The sequence below is a fragment of the Phasianus colchicus genome, chromosome 14, assembly GCF_987193195.1.
Source record: "Phasianus colchicus chromosome 14, bPhaCol1.hap1.1, whole genome shotgun sequence".
NCBI classification, from domain to species: Eukaryota; Metazoa; Chordata; class Aves; order Galliformes; family Phasianidae; genus Phasianus; species Phasianus colchicus.
In genome coordinates this window covers 9,504,125-9,524,961 of record NC_143449.1, presented here as the reverse complement: position 1 = coordinate 9,524,961, position 20,837 = coordinate 9,504,125, and the positions used below count along the sequence as shown (strand labels likewise).

Sequence of the window (20,837 nt, the reverse complement as noted above, 5' to 3'; positions counted from 1 at the left end):
TTGCTTGAACCAGGTGAGAGAAATGAAATCTCCCCCACCCTTGGGCCCAGGAAGAGCCACCGTCACATGAGGAAACAGGACGGGAGAACTGGAAAATATTCAGAACGTTTATTTCTGGAACTTCTCTACTCTATTCACTTGGTACCTGGGATCTCTATCTCCTATAGCATAAACTGTGCTGATGTCCAACTCCATCGCCTCCAGGTCTGCTGTCTGGTCCCAGCCTTGATGGAGAAGGAACGTTTGGTTCGGGAGATGAAGGAGCAGCAGATGCAGCAGGAGCAGCATCCTGGTTGCTACCGGCGCGCTCACTGCCCGCTGCTGCTGCAGGGCCTCGCCGTCTGTTCGGAGGGCTGCTCACGGGGCCCTCCTCGAAATCCAGCTCCGCTGGGAATGCAGCTGATGCTCTCCTTCGTACGCCAGCGCTTCGCTTGAACCATCTTAGCAGATGTGGGTACTCTCTCTTGAAGTTGGGGTTGTAGTAGCAGAGTACCTGCAGAATGCAGAGGAGAAGAGTTAGATGCCACCATGTTCCAGCTTGGAAAAGACAAAGCTACATTCACTAATAATCAGAAACTGTAGGATTTTCAAAAGCAGGAAAGCGGGTTTGGAAACCCAAATGCCACCAACTTGCAGCCCCCTCAGGAGGGACCAGCCACCAATCCCACCCGTGCCGAGAGGTGTCCTATGGCAGGGGGACTGCGTACCTCACTGCAAACAGACGCGGCTCCGGCTGCTGGGAATTTTGCCCATGAGGCAGATGTGGGCAAATCGCTGTCCACAATGAAGAATCCGTGTAGATGGAGCTGGTGAACGAAAGCTTTCATGCAACCAATGTTGAGGTTGTGTAGAGGTCCTGTCCTTCCCAGCACTTCTGTCTTGAAGAGGGTTTCCTCAATCACAATGGAGTTTTCATCGTCACCCCACCAGATGGACTGAAAGCAATCGCTTTCCACAGTGTTACGGAGCTTTCTTAGAAAGAAGCATGACGAGTCATGGGCTTTGCAGGAGCCCTTGGTGGAAAGATTAAGCCGTTGCCTTTTTGCACGGGATTCCTCCTGTGACCCCTGAGAAGTGTTTCCTTCTCGTGTCGGTCCTAAGGCAGCATCCCGAGCTGTTCTTTTACCCCGTCTTTGCGGGACAGGAGAAGCCGAGTCTGCCGAGCCAGCATTTGGAACAGGAACTCCAGGAGTTTCTGATGAAGATGTCTCCATTTTAATTATTAATTGTTCGCCCTGACAGAAGTTTCTGTCCGCAGCATCTCCCCGGCCAACCAGGGTCGTCCTGCCAGCAGCAGAATGGAGCGCAGTGGCACCCGTGGTGTGAGGAGTGGGGAGTGGGTTGGGATGGTCACAGACGTCATGGTGGTGACCGTGCTGCATCACGGTGACATCACAGACTGGTGACTGTTTGCTGGGGAAATGGGGTGGCAGCATCCTTGTTAATTATGGAAATATGCAAGGAAATGTGATCCGAGATATTTAAGCTACCTAGGCAGCGTAGGTAGAAAGAAACCTATTGTTTTCCGAAGGAATATTTTTCTAGCAATGCCTTCATCAGGTCCATTTCTACAGGAAGTTTGTTTCCACCTATGATCCTTACTAGGACTAGTATTTCTTCTTTAATCTGCTTCTAGTGACTTTATGCCATCGTGCAATGCTCTCAAATTGTACTGAAGTTCCAAAACACCATTTTGATTCTGTTTACCTAAGAATGCAATCAACAACAGAACAGGAGTCAAGAATTTTTCATAGTAGGCTTGATGTGACCCAAGGCAGAGATGTCTTAATACAAAAAGCTGGTTGTAAATATGAATGAAAAAATTCTTGTTAAAGCATTTTGCAGATAGTGAACTTTGTTCTTTCCAAGATCAGTACTGCAAAGTGGGTCTGGACAGGAAGCTTGAGCATTATGAAGTGTCATAGCACCTGGTAGCATGTGATGAAAATTCATTTCTGGATACTGTAGGACTTGCAGCATTGAGAATGTGGGGGTTTTGTTGGGAAAGGGAGTATCTGTGGGGACAAAGAGACTTTTGGACAGAAGGGGTCATGAAGACATGATGACTGCGTTGGTTTTAGAGAAGCATTAGGAAACTGGATGGAGAGTGGATCTCCCAAATCCCTGTAAGGTTGCCCTTGCTCTGAGCACAGTACTTCCCCTTTTAGCAGTCCTGTAGCCCTTGCTGGCTGTCCCTGTTGCAGTGTGATGGCAAGCTTTGCTCAGCAGTGCCCTCCCTCACTGCCAGGAGGGCTGCCTGCATGCAGTGATCATGCAGTGGAAAAAGCAGATTGGTGGAAGGGCACAACACCTCCGGAGCTGTGAGGCTTGGAGAGAGCTTCTCCTGAAGGTAAACGCTTTTAATTTTTACTTTTAATTGAAGCAACAAAAAAAATCAACCCTATCTGTGTGCTAGCTGTCTTCACAGCCACTCCCAGCAGGTCTGTCCCAGTCTTTGTCAGGTCACGGTGGGGCTTTCCCAAAACTGTAGCTCCCTTTGGCTCATTTGATTAGCAGCTGCTGAACTGCTTTGGTCTCTGGCCATGCTTGGCTGTGCTCAGCCATGTGGCTCTGAGGAGTGCATAGCAAGGATTAGTTTGGCCACAGGCTAATTTTGGTGTATTTTAGGTCAGCCAGGAGCATGAGCTCATTCTTCCTTTTCCTCCACAGATGCCTACACAAAAACAGAGGTAATCTACACCTGGACCCTGGGGAAGGATAAATCCGTGGAAGTAGCAAAGGGTGGATCTCGCCTGAACCAGTATGACCTGCTGGGCCATGTTGTTGGGACAGAGATGGTTCGATCCAGCACAGGTACCTTTGGGACCACAAGATGCACAGGTTGAGAACACTGTAAGGCAAGATGGACCCATGGGCATTGGATGCCACAATTTGGCATAATGATAGTGGTAGTACCTGCAGGCTGCAAGCACCATGGTGCTGTTGGAGAATGTATCTGGGGCAGTCACTATAAGGCAGTAAGTTGTTTAGCTTTTAGTGTTTTCACCCATCTCTCTAGAAATGATGTGTTGTGTGGAAAATTTGCCCCATTTTGCCCAGTTAGTCCTTGGTACTGCAGGTTCATTTGTCTTGGATCCCTTTTCAGCCCCTCAGGAGAGCATTGCAGGCAGGGGAGGCAAGTGGAACATGATGATGTGTGATTTTCACTGCATCTGCTTACACAAATATTATCATAGCTAATAGAAGATTCTCCCAAACAATTGCTTCCTCTGATTAATGACCAATATTAATCATCTTTCTCTCCCATCTGCTCCTCCTCCCTTTCCCTCTGAATTCAGGTACTGATAGCTTCTGTTATCTTGTGTATTTCTCTCATTTCTCCCATTTTATTTTCCGTGCTTTTTTTTTTTTTCTTCTTTCTTCTGTTGTATGCACCAGTAGTTCTCTCATTTGAGGATATTTCCTCTCTGGTGCACTTGATTTTAATAGTGTCTGTCTGTAACAACTCATATCACCTCCCTTGGGGAAATGTAGGGAGTCCAGGGGACTAAATGTCATCATATCTGGCCCATCTCTCTACTTAAGTTGTAGTAAAATGTACAGATGAATAACCTGAAATGGCAAGAAAGCTGCTAAAGGCTCTTGTGTGTAATGACTTAGCAGAGCCATACTCACAACAAAAAAGCACAATAATCCAGCAAAATATCCAAAGCTTTGGTGCATTTCTTTGAGAGGATGAATAGGGCACTGAAGGAAAATAGAGACAGCTGCTCTTTTGGTCTACAGCCCAGACCTTGAACCACAGAACTTGCCCTATTTTCTGAGGTTATTAAAGTGAGGAAAAGCAGAATATTTTCAGGCATGTCACAGAAAACCTAAGAGTTTGCAGGTTCACTCAACACAGACCTTTATTGCTTCAGAGATGGGCTAGTGCTTCGTTGGCCCATCCTGAACACCCAGTGGATCTGTGCCTCTAACTGGTTGTGTCCCTAGGGGAGTATGTTGTCATGACCACGCACTTTCACCTCAAGAGGAAGATCGGGTACTTCGTCATCCAGACCTACCTGCCCTGCATCATGACGGTAATCCTGTCCCAGGTCTCCTTCTGGCTGAACAGGGAGTCTGTCCCCGCCAGAACAGTTTTTGGTGAGTCTGTGAGCATGGGGGGTCCCCAGGCAGGCTGGAGAGAAAGGCAAATGATGGGAAATTAGCCCTTTGTCTAGATTCATAGGGCAGAACAATTTGGTACATGCGATGGACTATCTGCATCCAATATCCCTTTGGCAGATGGACAAGTTCACTGTCCACTGGAGCCAGCTCCCCTTGCCCAAGTGACCTGGGGGTTTGCAGGGTGCTGGCCCAGGATGATGGGGCTGGTGGCATCTGTGGTTCGAATACCAGTGTCGACACCCACAGAGAGGAGACAAGATGAGGCAGTGTATAGGCTGCTGCCTGCCAGGGAGTTTCTGACTTGGGACCCCAGTGGATGGTTTCTCCTTCCATGGGATGCCTTATTAATACATAGCAGGCAGAAAAACCCAAATTATCAAGAATCCCAATTTCCGACACACATTGGCTGCCAGGAGTTGAGTCAGCATGTTCTGCTTGGAGCAAGTCTCAGAAGGGGAAAAGAGCCAATGGGAACTGAAAGAAACATGCTCCAAGGGGATGGCTGAGAAACAACAAGGAAGGACCAGCCATCAGAGCAGTCTTCTCCAGTCTCCAAGTCACTGGCATTGATAAAGCTGATGTTCATTTCTCAGAATAGCTCTCAGTGTCTTCCTGGTGCTTCTTCCACTAAATCACTGCAAAAATACTCCTATCCATGTTTTGCTACAAGCCAAGTCATAAATATTAATAGTAATCAAGGTATTGATCATCTAATTATATGTATTTGACTGTGTCTGCTTATCTGTATTGGCTTTTGAGTTGAGGAGAGGATAGATACATGGGGAGGCAGTTAATGCACTACCTTTGAAGTTGCTAATGTGCCCCTGGTCAGACCTCCACGTATCAGGCTCTTGAGCTGAGGCAGAATAACTACATGGTAAATATATTATTATTTTCTTCAACTGGTTTCAGATTCTGTTTCTGAGGCAAAGTCTCAGGCATTGCACTTACATTAATAGCTTTCACAAATATATAACAGAACTGCTCCGTGCTTTTCTGCCAAGACCTTGAGTTCAGGATTTACACCTCATGCACACAAACACCCTGCCATACCCCACTGTCAGGGGGCAGGCAGAGCCCTGGTGCTGGAACACCATCCCAGGCATCTGTCCTTATACCCTGATCTGCTGATGCCAAAAGGAGTGTTTCCTGGAAATAACAGTGCCCTGCAGATACAGCCTAACAGAGCATACTGCACAAAAGTCACCAAACAGAGAAGTGGTATATCTTACCACTAGCTCATCTTTTTTGATTAAGACAGAAAGTGGTGTGGTTTCCAACATCTCAAAGCTCAGACAGATATCACAAGGAAAACGGGACCAGTGCCTGCATAAAGAGATGCACTGATAAGCTTTTCCAACTCACCTATCTGTGAATCATTTGCAATTTGCCCCTCCAGAGCCAACACCCAGGCACCACTGCTTGTCCGTGCCCCAGGTGGACTCCCACATCTGCACCAGCCCGGGGTGTGTCTGCTTTCTCAGTGCCTGGGACAAGACCTTCCCTGAGGATATTTGATTCCCTTTTATGTTATCCTGATATTTGCAATTAGAAAGGTTTCTTCAAGTAGCAACTAGGATTCAGCAGGAAAGAGCTGATTGAAAAATTAAAAGCTACCTTTGTGAAAAATGTCTCAGCTCCCAAATTGCTTTGCTTTGCTATTAAGAAAATAATGAGAGTTCCAGTTGTTTATTCTTTTTTTTTTTTTCCTCTCTGAAAGTATTGCCAACAATATTATTGAATCTCTTCAATTACCAGGAGTATAGCTTAAGGGAAGTGAAATTTAGTCAATATTTTTATAATGTTTTTAATGCATTTTTAATTGAAAAGCATATTATTGGGGAAAATGGATAGCAGTGGTTGCTTGCTTTAATGAAAAAAGCTCTAAAAGGCATTTTGCTGCAGATCATTTTATAAGATAAATCCTAGTGACTCTCATTCTGGCATGTTGGGCCACTGATGCGTGCCTGGCCATGTAGGCAGGACTTGGAGTCCCACTGTCCACTCCTGCCCACAGTTATTGTCTCTTTGTCCATGTGTGTGGTGGACAGAATCTCCTCCTTTCTGTGGGGACAACATATCTGTGGGCCAGTGTAACCCATGACGAGTTTTCTTGCTGACTCTTTCCTAGGAGGGACAGAGGACAAGCATGCTAGGGATGGATGAGTGCGAGTGCATGGTCTGACAGCTTCCTCGTCTTCTGCTGTGTTTCCACAGGTGTCACCACTGTGCTCACCATGACCACGCTAAGCATCAGCGCAAGAAACTCGTTACCTAAAGTGGCGTACGCGACGGCCATGGACTGGTTCATAGCCGTCTGTTATGCCTTTGTGTTTTCTGCGCTGATTGAATTTGCCACTGTCAACTACTTCACCAAGCGCAGCTGGGCTTGGGATGGCAAGAAGGTGCTGGAGGCCCAGGAGATGAAGGTGAGCTCCGTGGCCAAGGCCAGGGTGGAGTGATAGAGAAGAAACGCTGCACAAGAGAGCTGCGCTGGGACCAGGAGTGGGTAGCATGCAGCCCCATAGCACTTCAGGAGGCTGGGTGCTACTTACTGGGGTTCCCAATTCAGTTCTTGACTGGAGCGGTTCTTGAGTTATGATGGAGGAGGGCTGGTCATTGTGCTTAGATGGAGACAAACAGCCAGATTGAATGGCTTGCTTTTCCCTCTGTCCTTCTGCATGACCATTTTCCGGACAAAAAGGAAATGCGTGCATGTTGTTGTCCTGCTGCACTGGTGATCTCCTTTCTCTGTCTCTCTCTATTCTGCTGTATGTTGCCTGCATGCTGCACAAACATGAATATACCACGGGATACCAACCTTGCTATGTCCCTGCAGTGGGTATCCCTCGCCGTAGGTCTCCCTCCACATGGACAAGCATGGTGCAGCAGTGGGGAGCTCCTAGCACTCATGTTATTGACCACAGCTGCTGCTTTGTAAGCTTGGGCAAAGAGGGTGGGTGGGAAGCAAGCAATCGGAAACAGCAACTGGCAGCAAATTAGTGCCTGGCATCACCCACGTTTTCCCTTCAGCCTCTCTGGTAGCATCCTTCCTGACAGCCATCACCATTTCTGCTCGATCCCCCTCCCTCCTAACTGACTTAATCTCAGCTGTGCAGAGAAATCGCTTACTGTAGCATGCTGCTCCTTGCTTGTATTTATTGAATCAATTTGAAAATCATATTTGTCCTTGTTCTTGGTTCTGGAGCCTCTATATTTTTCTCCTTTGCATTTTAATATGTTGTTTATAATTGTGAGGCTCTACCTGGCAGAATTGCATTAACTTTTAGGAGGACAACAGGCAGTCTTCTCGCTGGTATGGAGGTCCCAGCGAGAGGGCAGAGGCCTCTTATGGAGAACCACAGCCATCACTGGGTGCTGAATGCCTTTGTCTTGTATTTCTTGGACTCTCTTCATTTGCTTTTGCAGCTGTGGTCTGAGCACCAGACTCATGGCAGAAAGGCTCCAGAGGAGGCCTGCTGGTGGTCTTCCACCTCCATCGTGTACAATAACTGGGTCTCTAGAGATGGGAGGAACTTTTCTCAGGAATAAGAGGAACTCTTCTGGGGTCATTGTCATGAACAAAGAATCAGAGCAGGTCCTCAAAGCAACTGTGCCCCTTTCAGTGCAAAGTCGGGATTCACACAGATGTAGGCAATTGTGCGAATTGAGCACAGTCAAAAAAGCAGCAAGGGCTCCAAAGGTTTTGATTCATCATAAAAGTGGCACTCTCCTCAATTTATTTATTGACCTAACACTGCAAAAGTAATCATGCTGAAACAATAGGATAAAAGTGTTTGCACATATGGTAATTGAACAAGAAAACAATGCAGGACCAGAAATGTTTCAGAGGGAGCACTCCTTGTGAGAGTTTGCTGTCAGATGAAGAATCAGGAAGGACTCCAAATCTACAGGTGCTTTTTCAAGCCAACCCTGTTCCTTACCTGATCCAAAGTCAGACAGCTCACCCACTCCTGGTCTCTGCAGCTCAGAAGCTCCAACTCTGCCCCATTCTCTCCATCACATCTTTATACATGCTCCAAATAGTTACATCTGACAGCACTCCTTGAAGGAGAATTCCCTGACCAGCTGTGGACTTTCAGAGAGCTTGTGAATATGATGTGTCACCCTATTTGCTTTCATCTTTATTCTACTGAATATTTCCAAGCAGTGAATTTGCTACAGAATGAAGGTGCCTTATTGGCTCAGCTCCAGCCTTTAATTAGCTCTTCTTGAAACAATTGACAAGCCAGGTGGTTGAAACCACAAAAGAAAGAGGAGGCAAAAGAAAAACTGTTGGCGTTTTTAAGCGTTGGTACGAGGAGTAAAACTGCCAGTGACAAGCCCACACTGAGTGCTGGTCTCTGGAGAGCCTTCCTCCAGCCAAAGAAAGTGTTCTTCATTGATGGGATGGCAAGGATCCTCACTCAGTCCAGGTTTGATTGTTTCCTTTCATGGATGTGAGCAAAATCAATAGGTGTCAGCCCTGCCCTCGCCTCAAATGCAGGCACAGCAGCAATGCTTCTCTTCTGAATTAAAATAAATCACTGCCTTGCAAAAGCTGCTGGTTGCTGACAGGTGCTCCAGCTCATCCAGTTTCCCAGGGTCATCCTATTCTTTCTTTCTCCTCTTTGTCCATTCCATCAATTTAGAGGGAGAATTCTGTGGGGAAAAGCAGGTTTTGGGGGGTATAATATAAATGATGGGCTGATCTTGGTGAGTGGCTGATCTCTACATCATAAATGATCATGCTGTGGCTACAACCACAGTTGGGTTTTGGTTCTGGCTGCTCTGTGAGCTACTCTGCACATACTCTGCAGTCCTTCTCTAATGCAAATTAGACAGATATTACCATAGATCTCACAAAAAATTTCTTTCAATGCACACTAATATGATTTGACTAATGCTTCTTGGGCCCAAATATTTTCCAAGCTTATCCTGTCCTTTACTACTACTTTTTCACTGTAGATGATTTCCTCTTTTTTTGTGTGTGGCATAGCGGCTTCAACCAACCAATTGAATGGTGCCAATTGAACTGGAAAGAGTATCTGAATCCAATGCAGAGAACTTTTTATTAGGGATGAATTTTAAGAAAACATCACCAGGAAGAAGGTAGAAAACGATAGTAGTTGGGGAGAAGTGAAAGGCCAAAGAGATTGGCTCCAGTAATCAGAGAAACTCCCAATCTCCAGCATCCTTAAAGAATCTTGCTAAACAAACCCACTTCAGGACAGAGGGACTGTGTATGAGGCCCTGCTGCACTTCATCCATCTCAGCCATGGGGATGGCCGTCTTTGGAGCCAACGTGGTCACTTCTCAGGAAGCTGAGAGGGGCAACCTTTAATGGTGATTTCTCCATTGGAAACTCATGAATGTTGTCATCTCTCCCTCATGTTGGAGCATACTTGGAAGACAGTAACCTAAACCTGTTTCCACTGGCAATGTCACAGCTGTGCATAAAGTCCATTTTAGCTCTGTATCTGTGCACTGCTCTGCAGTGATGCTTGGTGGAAAGAAACAAAAAACCAATTCAATTAGCTGCACTCTGACACATGAGAACAAATAAGGACACACTTCAAATGGAGTGAAGCCAGGCTTTTTGTCCAACCTACTGTTTAGCAATTCTGAAGTTTGCCCCTTCATCATGGTCATCTGAGAATCATTAGTTTTTTTCCTTTTTTTCTTTCTACCCATGGCATCTTTGTTTCAGTGCCCTCCTTCCAATAGAGGGAACTGAAACAAAGAACAAGATTTCATAGGCCTCTATCTTCAACCAATTTACATACTCACAGAGTGGTTCAGACCCACCTCTTTTTTTTTTTTTTTCTGCTTCATTATGATAAATTTGTTTTTGATGGGACTTTTTCCCTTTCTCTGCAGCCCATGTCTCCTTCTTTGTCCTACCACATTCACATGTGACCTGTGGCTCCCCATAGTACTGCACGTTATTCATGTTTTCAGCATCTTCACTAGACTCCACGCATCATTCTTCCACACCATTTCACCCTCTTTCTCTTAATACTATCCACATGGCATACTGGGCTGACCCAACTTCTGAGCCTTTGTCTGCAGATCCAGAGATCATAAAATCATCAGTCAGTCACATAGAATCAGAACGAAGACTAGATGGGAGAGGTGAGTGATGCACCACAAATACTGTGTTCAGTTTTAGGCCTCTCACTACAAGAAAGATACTGAGTTGCTGAAATGCATACAGAGAAGAGCAGTGAAGCTGCTGAAGGGACTGGAAGACAAGATGTTTGAGAAATGGCTGAAGGAGCTGGGATTGTTTAGTCTGCAGAAAAGGAGGTTGAGAGGAATCCTCGCTGCTTTTTCTAATTAGCTGAAAGTTGTAGTGAGATGAGTGTCGATCTCTTTTCTCGGGTGACAAGTGCTAGAATGCAAGGAACCATCCTCAAGTTGCACCAGGGAAAGTTTAGACTGTGTGTCAGGAAGCATTTCTTAAGGAAAGGATGGTTAGACATAAAATAGGCTGTCCAGGGCTGCGCTGGAGTCACCCTCACTGAATGTACTTAGGAGATGTGTGGATGCTTAGGGACATGGCTCAGCTGTGGATTCGCAGTGGAAGGCTGATGGTTAGACTTCATGACTGTAAAGGTATTTTCCAGTGTAAGTGATTCTGTGATGCCAGGGGTCATACCAGCAGGTGACAGTATCACAGACTGCTTGTTAGTGCAATATTACATTGCCACATGCCCTTATCTGTTCTCAGTCTGTGGACATCTCCGTGTAAAACACCTCGTTCCTCAGGCACAATCAAGGTTCTGGCACACTCCAGAGGGGAGCTATGGCTGGCATGAGGGAGACGTGCCACGTTTGCTGGAACGTCAACTGCAGTTACTGGGCTTTGAATTATAGAGTACAAATATGCCCCAGATTGGAGCTACTTGGAGGCATTCAGGTGACTTTTCTCTGCAGTAGCAAAAGGCAAATACATTGCATTTTTCCAGTACAATCCATGAGCCAGAAGTGATGGTGACTCTCAGACATCCATCAGGGCAAGAATGCTTCCAACCCAAACTTCTAACCAGGGAGCAGCTGCAGAGAGCTGAGTCTCCAACAGGTCATCAGCAGAACCAGTAATTCCCACAATTGCAGGGGTTTATCCTTTAGTTCCTCAATAGAGGGCCTTGGAGACAAGAATATCTGACAGAAATGCCATTGTAATCCAGTGTGTGTTTGTGGAAGAACTTGTCAGACTACAGTATCCAGGGAACGTGTTTATCTTTAGACCAGGTTTCACAGCTTTTCCCTCAAGACAGCAGCTCAGACTTGGTCTCCCAGAGCCCAAACTGGGCCACAGCTTTTCAGCATAGATGTTTTAACTAGGACAAGTTTTCAAATGCAAATGTGGGGTTTCCTCCTGTTTTTCTATTCTCCTTCTGTTCCAGTCTGACATGGAACTCCTCGCAGATAAGTATGCAGGAGTTAAGCGGAGGGCTACTTTGCAGCTGATAAGCGCATTTTGCTTTGTTTAATTATCAAAATCTTGCCTGAAACACTTATTTCAAAATGCAATCTAGTGACTTCAGGCTGAACCATTCCTTCTGATATCTCAGGAGCCTGTTTTCTCACACGTGTGCCTTGATGGGAAGCTGGTGCCCTGGAGGTTTAGCAAAGGCTCCCAGCTCTGTCCAGGGCAGAAGATAGCTGTGGACAACTGAAAAAAGTCACTCTAAAAGTTCTGGGGCAGAAAAGCTAGCCAAGGCTGAGAATGTCATGTCACTTACAGACATCTTATTTATGTACTATGGCTGATTAGTACTCAAATAATCACAGTGCACTTCAAATTACATTCTGCAAACAAGTGTTTTTCATTTCATTACTGATTATTAATTATTGTATTACCTCCAGTAGCTATGTTAATAACTAATCGTACTAAAACACATTTGAATGTTTTAGAAAGTAGAACACCTTTTGTCCTTTATTTGCTTCTTGTCAGCTTTTTAGCAGGAAAAGTTCACCTCCTATACAGAGGGTAAAGGCTGACGTGGTTCCAACAATTGCAGGAATCAGTCACACAATTAATCATTAAAGATCATTAACAATCTCTTCCACATTATCCAAAAAGGAGTATGAATATGGTCTGATCAGTGGTTTAGTCTGATCTGGATGCTGAAGACCTCATTCTAACAGCAGGTTAATTGCTGTAATTGCTGTAATTACTGTGAGGCTGCAGTCCGAGCTACGGTGTTATTGGAGAGGGATTTAAAGATTGCACAGAAGTCTGCTTTTTCTAAGATAACCAGAAATATTCCCGGTGGCTGTGGATGCATTTACAACAGAACTGCAGCCTGAAACCCTTGGAGCATCTCTACAGGATAGATGGTCAATCTGGCCTTTCCAGTTCCTTGTGCTACCCAGAGGTACTGCCTGCTATTAGTTCCCAGGCTGGAAGGCTGAGATGAACATGTCCTGCTGGCTGTTTGCTCTCCCCTTCTCCTGGCTGTCACTTTGCACATGGTTCCCATGTGCTTACATGCAAGACCGTACCAAGCAATTCTAGGGAATGGCTGGACAGGCCTAATCTTGTGTTCCAGTTGTTTTTGAATAGAAGATGAGATCCAAAATCACACTTCATTCTGAGTTTAGATTTTAGATTCCCACTATGATTCATTGCTGTGTCTAGCTCTGACTCTGGGTGTCATTATAGTGGACACCATATGGACGCACAGAGGTGCTGGGATGTGTAGGATGCCTGATGTCTGCACGTGAACAGATTTCATTCAGTGGGCTTTTCCCAATAGATTTGAATTGCTTCATACACTATAGCCTATAGTGCATCTGGTCCCAAGTTCCTGACAGCAACAGGAGGATCTCCAGAGGAGGGGAAGCATCCATCATGACTTTCTAGTTCTATCTTCCTGTCCACTCATCTTCACTAACATTGAAATTGTCTTCCTTAAACATTCTCCTTCATCCTTCAACACACCACATCAAACACATACGTGCATCCTTTCCGTTTTTTATAGAAGCTCTCCACCCTTCAGCACAGACAGCACTGATGTCCCGATGTCCCTGCAGCCTGTGGCAGAGCTGTACTTATCTGCCTTGATTTGCAGCAATCCTTAGATATGAAGGCAAGATGAAAGGTTTCCCTCCACTCCTATAGCATCTGAAATCCTCAAATTCAGGGCTATGGCAAACACTTTCTGTTGGTTTTATATCATACTAGGAGGCCATGCAATGCCCTAAAGAATCCCAGAGGCATTTTGGACGTCATGATGTCCTTGTGAAATACTCAGGCCACTAAGGCAGTGTTCTTACACAGAACAGGTGATGTAATTGAAGGAGATGTATTCCAGCACATCCCTCTACTCCAGCAGCTGTGACGGATGTCACAAGTTCTGGTCACCTTCTCACCACATTCTCCTTCCTTCCACAATGCTGCCTTCTCAATCTCTTGTTCCTTGCATCCTTTCCCACCTTCTCATCCAGACAGGCAAGTGAACTCAGAGGACAAAATGTTCTCTGTGCAATTCTATAGTCACCTCATCTCTGTTCTTCTTCCACCTTCCCTAGAAAAAAGAGCCAGTGGCACTAGCGAAGAAAACCAACAACACCTACAACATAGTTGGCACCACGTATCCCCTCAACATTGCCAAGGACCCTGGCCTGCCCACCATCTCCAAGAGTGCTTCTGCCACCGCTACTGCCACCAACGTACCCCCCAAGATGCCCCGCTTAGAGGAGAAGTTCCCAGAGAGTAAGAAGACGTACAACAGTGTCAGCAAGGTAGACAAGATGTCCCGCATCGTCTTTCCAGTCCTCTTTGCCATTTTCAACTTGGTCTACTGGGCCACCTACGTAAACCGGGAGTCAGCTATCAAAGGAATGATCCCCAAACAATAAAACCAATCAAACAAACCTTCCATCAGTGAGCACCATCCAGGCAGGAATTCTCCAGGGCTTTCTTCTTTTCCTGTTTTGTTTAATTATTATTATTGTTCATTTGAAATTAATGCTATTATTACTATTAGTCCGTTCTTTTATAATGTAAACAGAACTGTGATTTTAATTTAATCCTGTATATGTCTATTTTTGTTTTACTTTAATGATAAAAGGAAAGGAAAAGGATAATAACAAGTTGTGCCTCTGACATCGTGAGTCTGATGTCCCCCATCCGCCCAAGTCACCCTGTGCTTCCATCTCTCCCACTTCCTGCCATCTGCATGATCTGCACAATACTGCCATCCCATGCTCCACTCCACTGGGGGCTGCTACTCTTGCCTCCCTCCTCCTCTTCTGTGATGGACTGCCCTAGCGTGGTGGATTCTCCTGGTGGCTTGAACTCAAGGACATGGAAGCTTCCAGAGGCAGTCTGCTGGGCTGCTTTTTGGTGTCCAGGGGGTCAGCAGAACCATGGCAAGGGTAGAACAGTGTGATAGTATCTTGTAGTTACCTACAGGGCTTCCTCTTCTCTGTCACCACCAAACGCAGCTGCTGGTTTCCTCCATGTCTCTTCCCAGATGAGAACAGGTGAGAAAGGTCTTGTCCATTGGACAGCTGTATCCTTGGGGCAATCCTTGTTAGAGGATGAGATGTTTTCTGCCAGAGAAATAATTTTTCTCAGGGTCTGTCAGCAACTGAAGTCAAGTCTGATGCCTTGGACAGGATACAGTAGCTTTGAGGCCACATGCATTCAACCCCAGGACTGGAAGCCATAGAGATCATGTTCAGATGGGTGATTTATCACTTTCTCTCTGTCCACTTCCCCTTCTTGGCATCTCCTGTGCTCCCCATTCATCTTCCTTTGGTTGTTCAGTAACCCTCAGCAATATCTCACTGTTTGAAGGGGGATTTAGGCATAGAAGCCCATGCCTTTCAGGGGAGCCTCACCAACAGAGAGGAGCACATCTGTGGTGTGTCCCATGGTACATTCTTCTCTGATGCCCTAGAGCTGCAGCAGTGCTGATTCAGGCCCTTTGCTTCCCTGGTGCACCATGAGTCATTTTGCCATCTGTGGGAGATGAGGCTGCAGTTGATCCCTGAGAACCTACCTGTCCCCCGTGAATGAGCATCCTCACTACCCAGGGAGGACAGCAGAAGGGGCCCTTTGAAACAGCAGGGTGATATTGCTGTCCCAGAGAGATGTGTGTCAGGTGCCATCCCACAAAACCACTGAGACAAGACCCAGCTCTAACACCTGCAAATTCTTCCAAGAAAAGCCCTCTGGTACTTTCTGCTGCCCTTCTGACCATCTCCTTGACCTGCCCCCACCACATTTTGGGTCCATGCAGTCTGCCCAGGGACTCAGAACCCCCAGGTTGATGTCTTCAGCATTGCTTTGAGCCTCTGCACCTAGCTCAGTTCTCCATCTGGTGCACAAGCAGGGCTCACCCCACCTGGAATATCCATGGGGACAGTGCAGGGCAGAGCAGGATGCTTTGTCCTGTGGTGTGTGTGGCATTGGTGGTGTCCTGCCTGTCCCTTACCTCACTTGCTGGCTCAACAGCAGTGCACGAGGAGAGGAACTCAGAGTCATTTGGCTCAGCCCCTGGCATGGTCCATCCATGAGCACATCCCCACCAGCAGACAGCATGGGGTGAGAGACGGCACATTCCCAAAGCAGATGCTGAGGAAACCACCTCTATCCCCAGCATCCGCACCCCAAGCTGCCCATGACATTTTTACAGTGCCTTTCATTCCCAAGGGCTGTGAGGAGGGAAAAGCTCCAGCATCAGGTTGGAGGAGTGGAGGGAGGGTGCACCATCCCCAGCTCTTCTGCTGGACGGGGGACACAGCCATGCTGCTTTCAAGCCTCCTGAGCACTGCTCCACACCCATTGCTCCTCCAGGACCCTCCTGCTCTCCCCATACCAACACCATCCTTCCAGCAGCGAGTACCACTGCTGCTGCCCTCTGTCTCCTGGGCTCCCCGGCAGTCACTGCTGCACTAACTGCCATGAGGCTGTTTGGTTTGTACTTGGATGTCATTTTCTTAAATAAGCTAGATGAAGTGTATCTCATAAAACATTCATGTCACTATAATACTCAGGCCTAAGTGAATGAAATAGAAACCCTATAAAAAGCAAAACAAACACAATAAAATGGTAACAAAGAGTATACTGTGTTTACTAATGGAATTATGTCAAAGGCAAGCCTAAATATGAGATCCAGTGACTTGAGTCTCCTCCTTAGTCCCCTCTGCTCCCCAGGCATTCCCCAGAATCCCTTCTGCCTGAGGGTGATCCTGCCTGGCTGACCGCACTTTCGGGTGCACTTCTCCACTTCTTCTTCCCCCCAGTTGCCCGAGGCTCTCATTCCTCCCCAGGATGCTGCCCTCCAGTGCCACCCACCTGCTGGCCTGCCTTTGCTCTCCTGACTCTGAAAACTTTGCTCTCTGCTGGGTAAAAGCTCCCTCCCTGGATCAGTGTGAACGCGCCTTGAAAGCCAAGTCTGTTCCCACCACAGCCTGGCACTGGTGCTGAGTCTTCCTGCCAACTGGAAGCAGAAGTACCGGTATCCTTTGGTTAAAGACAACAAACCAAACAGGATTTGTAGTTTGGCTTCCAAGCAGGGAAGCATTTCAGGAAGATAGTTATAAATAAGTGGTTTAGCATCTCCTGCCAGCAGACATCACAGAGAAGATAATGTTCTTTTTTTAAAATCTGTCAGAGGCTCAAATTGGGATGTTTCCCTCCCAGCTAACACGAGGCTGCTGATGGGCCCTTTTTCTACAGAGCTAGCCCAGCACCAGCTACTGGGGTTGGATCCTCATTGTGGCAGCAGCTAAGGGCTCTGCTTTCATAACTGGGGCTGTGCAGGAATGGACCTGCATATAGCCACCAATAGTTTGCTCCATGGAAAGCCAGTTGTGCACAGTGGGCTCTGCGTGTCACTTCAGTGCTCCAGTGTTTATTTTCTTTTTGCAAGACCCAAAGCCCTCTGACTTGAGGACAGTCTCCCAGGAAGTCCATACAAGTGACCAAAATGATCTGTTATTCTGCACCCCTGCTCTGCAGCCTTAGACAGTGCAGTTCCAAGCTGCAGCTACGTTCCTCCTCAGAAAGACAGGTGGATGTCTTGGCATTGACACCTTGCCTCTTCCCTGCTCTGAAACCATATGTAGGCACAATCGATGTGGTTTTGGGGTGCTCTGTGCTCAGGAAGGCAGGGGCTGGCTGGAGTGAGGCCATCCAGGCAGGCAGGAGAGGCAGTGCATGCTGTTTGTGGTGCAGGAGGGAGGGGAGAAGTCACTGGGTGCCACTCACTATAAAGGGCTGATAGAGATACCCCCATATGACTGCTCTGAAAATGTTTCTTGAACATCACCAAGCAGGACTGTGACACTTGAGTGCTCCTCCATGCACCAACTCAATGTGAGCAAAGACATTTCCACCACTCCCTAAGTTGTACAGAAAGTGTTGAGTCCAACACAGTTCATCTTCTCCTGACCTCCACCAGTTTGGTGGCACTGGTGAGGACCCAGTTCATTCATTGTAGGACCTGGCCAGTATGAGCAGACCCCATGCTTACTGTTCCCAAACACAAGCCATGTAACCCCTTTGAGCATGCCAGGTGCTTGGAACAGTGGGCAGCCAATGTGGGGCCATAGGAAAGGTCCATCTCAACAGGACTACCCTTGCTGCAGTCCTCTTCCCTAAACGGTGTGTCTCTCTTGAACCCCCCCAATCAAATATCTACACGGGCTTTGCAGCCCTGAGAGAGACATTTCCCTGCCTCCTTGGTGTTGGGGAGGGCTCAGCCAGGGGGAGAGGCATATTCATGAAAATGTAAATGCTCTATTAATGCTGATGTAGGGGAAAAAACACTGAACAGTTCACTAAGCTTCTCTCTGTATCAAGCTAAACTACCCCAAAGGCATTTTTGGCTAGATGCCACAGCACAGATGGGATTGATGGCTTCAAGGTATAAATATTTACTGTTTGACCTTGTTGTTGTTCAGTCAGCCAAGGTTTTTTTTACATATATATACGTGCGTGTGTGTGTATAGTTATGCTCACAAACTCTTTATATCTAGAAGTCACACTTCTTTCTCTTTGGGAGGGAAAACTGCCACTTTAAATTGTTTTACTTTATTCTCATTCTCTTTGCTAAATCTTCTGTAAAGAAATTCATCTGTCTCTGCAGATCTTCTGATGGCTTTGGGAGGCAGAGGGGAGCAAGGCAGGAGAATCTCTGCACTCCCAGCCCTTAATGGAGACATGCTAGCTGAGACCAAGGTCACTGCTGGCAGCATTGCTCACACCTTTTGGGAAAACTTAGTGCTGCATGTCACAATTTCTCTAACACAGCCTTTTTATTCCTGCCCCTGACGCTAGGGTGCACTCAGGAAGGCAGCATGGCTTTTTCAGCAGATGAATGCCATGAACCTTTAGCTCTCCCACAACAGCACGGGTGCGTGCAGCTGAGGTGCTGCAGCACAGGGCTGCAGAGTGAGCCTGCTTTGGGACAGAGCACAAAGCCTGGCAGGATCCATTTTTGTCATGCCCATGGCCAAAGGAATGCTGCAGGTAAGAGAAGCACCTGGGCTTTTAAGATCCCATCTGCCTAGAGATGGAAGCCTGGGCCTCAGTTGGTCACGTGAGCCAGGATGCTCTCACTGTCTTCGAAGGCTCTTAGCTCTTCACTGCTGCCTGAAGGTCCCGTCAGCTTGCTAAACCCATTGGCTCACATTACACTGCTGGCAGCACTGTTTCATCTGAAAAGTGTGTTGCTTTCTCCCGTCTTTTTGCAGGGAACCAGCAAACGTAAAGGCAATCATATACTGAATAACTTGATTTTGCAACCACAAAAGTAATAAGAGTAGAGTTGGGAAACCTGAGTCACTACCAGGTTGCCTTTGCCAGGCTGTCTTTGGATTGGAAAAATTCCTCTTGGTTGGCACAAGGCAGGTTCTGAGCCCACCTCATCTAGGCAGGTTGCCACAAGCGCTCCCACGTTCTAGAATTTCATCTAGAACTCTGAGGCACTCACAGGCCAATGTCCTCTCTGAAGGAGAGATACCTGCTGCTTATTAGCTGAAGCCTTTGTGGCTGCTAGGAACATTGCATTAGCATCACACTAGGGCAGCCCATTGAAAGAAAGAGCACATTGCAACAAAATGCCAGAGGGTATGCTCATTTTCCCTGCCTCAGGTTGAATCCATGCTCCTGCTATGTCTTCTGTTTTGTTTTCCATCTTGTGAGACTCTTTTTACTCCACTATGAGAAGGGATCTAGCTGGCAGCAGATTAATGCATGACAATCCTGTTATTACAGCTGTAAATAATTAACAACTAGGAAAAAAAAAAAACAAACAACATTTTAAAATCTTTTGTTGACTTTCTTTTCTCTATTTACTATCTGGTAGCCACTTTCTTAAGGGATTTCTCATGGAAACTGTGACTTTCCTCTTTCACTCTGTTTTCCCTTTCTTTTTCTCTCTCTTTCTCTTTCTGAGGTTTATGTTTCAAATGCTTTTTGGTGCAATGTTCAATGCCTGTTTGTATTTTTGAACTGTATTTTACAACCTTTGCTGGAAAAAAAAAAAATTATTGCCCATTCTAACGAGCAGGATTTTGAGTCCTGCGATTTTTTTCAGCTTTTAGCTTTTTCAGCAAGTTAAAGCAACAGAAAAATGTCTCAAAAATTACAGTGAAGTTCTGAAGAGAGATTGGAAAATGTCAGAAGCAAGAGCTATGTGAATGACGTCAACAAGATGAGTGGATGAGGAGGACTCTTCTGACCACCTACTGACTTCCTGACCTAACAGTAAGGCAGGACTAGACCTTTTCACTGAATGAATTCACTCCGCTTTTCCACTCTACCCACTCTCTTGAACTCTGATCAACAAATAAAAATTCATATTTTAAAAAAAACCCCACACCTCTTCACTGTTGTTTTTTTTTCTAAGGTCTAATTCTCAAAACCAAAGAGAGAAAGTCCTCCGGGCTTCAGGCAGCCTGTGCAGCTGGAGAGTTTGTCCCTGAGATGAGCAGGAAAAAAAACCAAGTATTCCAGGGGAAAATAAAAGAGCATAAAAATATGCTATGGTTGCCACTGTACCATATTTAAAATGCTTTTATTTTCAGTGACAGGAAGAGCCAGTATACGTTCAAGGCCAATTGGCTGGAGAGTTTGGGATCCAACCCAAGGCAGGACGGTGGTGGTGTGATAGGTGGGCAGGGAGGAGACCTGTACTCGTTGCCTGTAGTGTTAGCTATGGATAGAGCCTGGTTTTCTAGTAAAGCACTTTGGTATTTCTTTATGTACAACATGAACTGTGGTTTCCACTGATCAAGGGGCAGTCAGAAGAGGTCCTGGCCAAGATGCTGGTTTATGCAGCATACCATGTACATTTCTTCATCTGAAACATACCATAAAGTGACCCTGATAGGCAAAAGGACACAGAAGGCCTTTAGCCCCAATGTCTTAGGCCATGTGGTAGACTGAAAACACAATAAGGGAAAATGGTGGGCAGTTCAAGCCATGCTAACATGCTACTATGTTATTACAACATCTAGCATCACTTCGGTCATTCATGCAGCTTCCAGGAGTGATTTAAGATTTACCATAGACCAGATACCTTTGCAACAGTGGGTTTTGATTGTGGCTGCCCTGGTTCTAGAGAATTAATTCTAGCTAGCTGACCATGTCACGACACTCAGCCAGGGTTGGCACGTCCAGGTGACTGTGCTGTCTGCTAGGAAGGAAGTTTAAGGTGCAGGGACTTCATTTGGAC

The 20,837-nt window shown here is 46.3% G+C and overlaps 2 protein-coding genes across 8 annotated transcripts in view; one reads left to right on the top strand and one right to left on the bottom strand.

Moving 5' to 3' along the window:
* The window catches only part of LOC116229699 (gamma-aminobutyric acid receptor subunit alpha-3-like), an 87,940-nt gene extending 68,004 nt beyond the window's left edge, over positions 1–19,936 (top strand). For 6 of the 7 annotated variants that reach the window (XM_090150213.1, XM_090150212.1, XM_031594354.2 and 3 more), the window contains 4 exons: positions 2,671–2,814; positions 3,955–4,107; positions 6,349–6,560; positions 13,675–19,650. In XM_090150213.1, coding sequence (XP_090006339.1) covers positions 2,671–2,814; positions 3,955–4,107; positions 6,349–6,560; positions 13,675–14,004 — 839 coding nt within the window. In that variant the 3' untranslated portion in view covers positions 14,005–19,650. Of the gene's footprint in view, positions 1–2,670; positions 2,815–3,954; positions 4,108–6,348; positions 6,561–13,674; positions 19,651–19,697 lie in introns of those variants that run through there. The other variant, XM_090150218.1, reaches the window with a different exon arrangement.
* On the bottom strand, positions 113–1,506 carry LOC149916005 (uncharacterized). The gene is made up of 2 exons (XM_090150220.1): positions 708–1,506; positions 113–493 (listed from the first exon to the last, which is right to left on the bottom strand). Exons 1-2 carry the CDS (start codon positions 1,434–1,436, stop codon positions 155–157), a joined length of 1,068 nt encoding a protein of 355 aa, XP_090006346.1. The 5' UTR covers positions 1,437–1,506; the 3' UTR covers positions 113–154.
* Positions 19,937–20,837: the final 901 nt, after the last annotated feature.

Coding starts and splice junctions, on each gene's coding strand:
- LOC149916005 (XM_090150220.1), bottom strand. CDS start 1,436: ATGCTGCCACCCCATTTCCCCAGCAAACAGTCACCAGTCTGTGATGTC. Junction 494..707: donor CCGCGTCTGTTTGCAGTGAG/GTACGCAGTCCC, acceptor TGCATTCTGCAG/GTACTCTGCTACTACAACCC.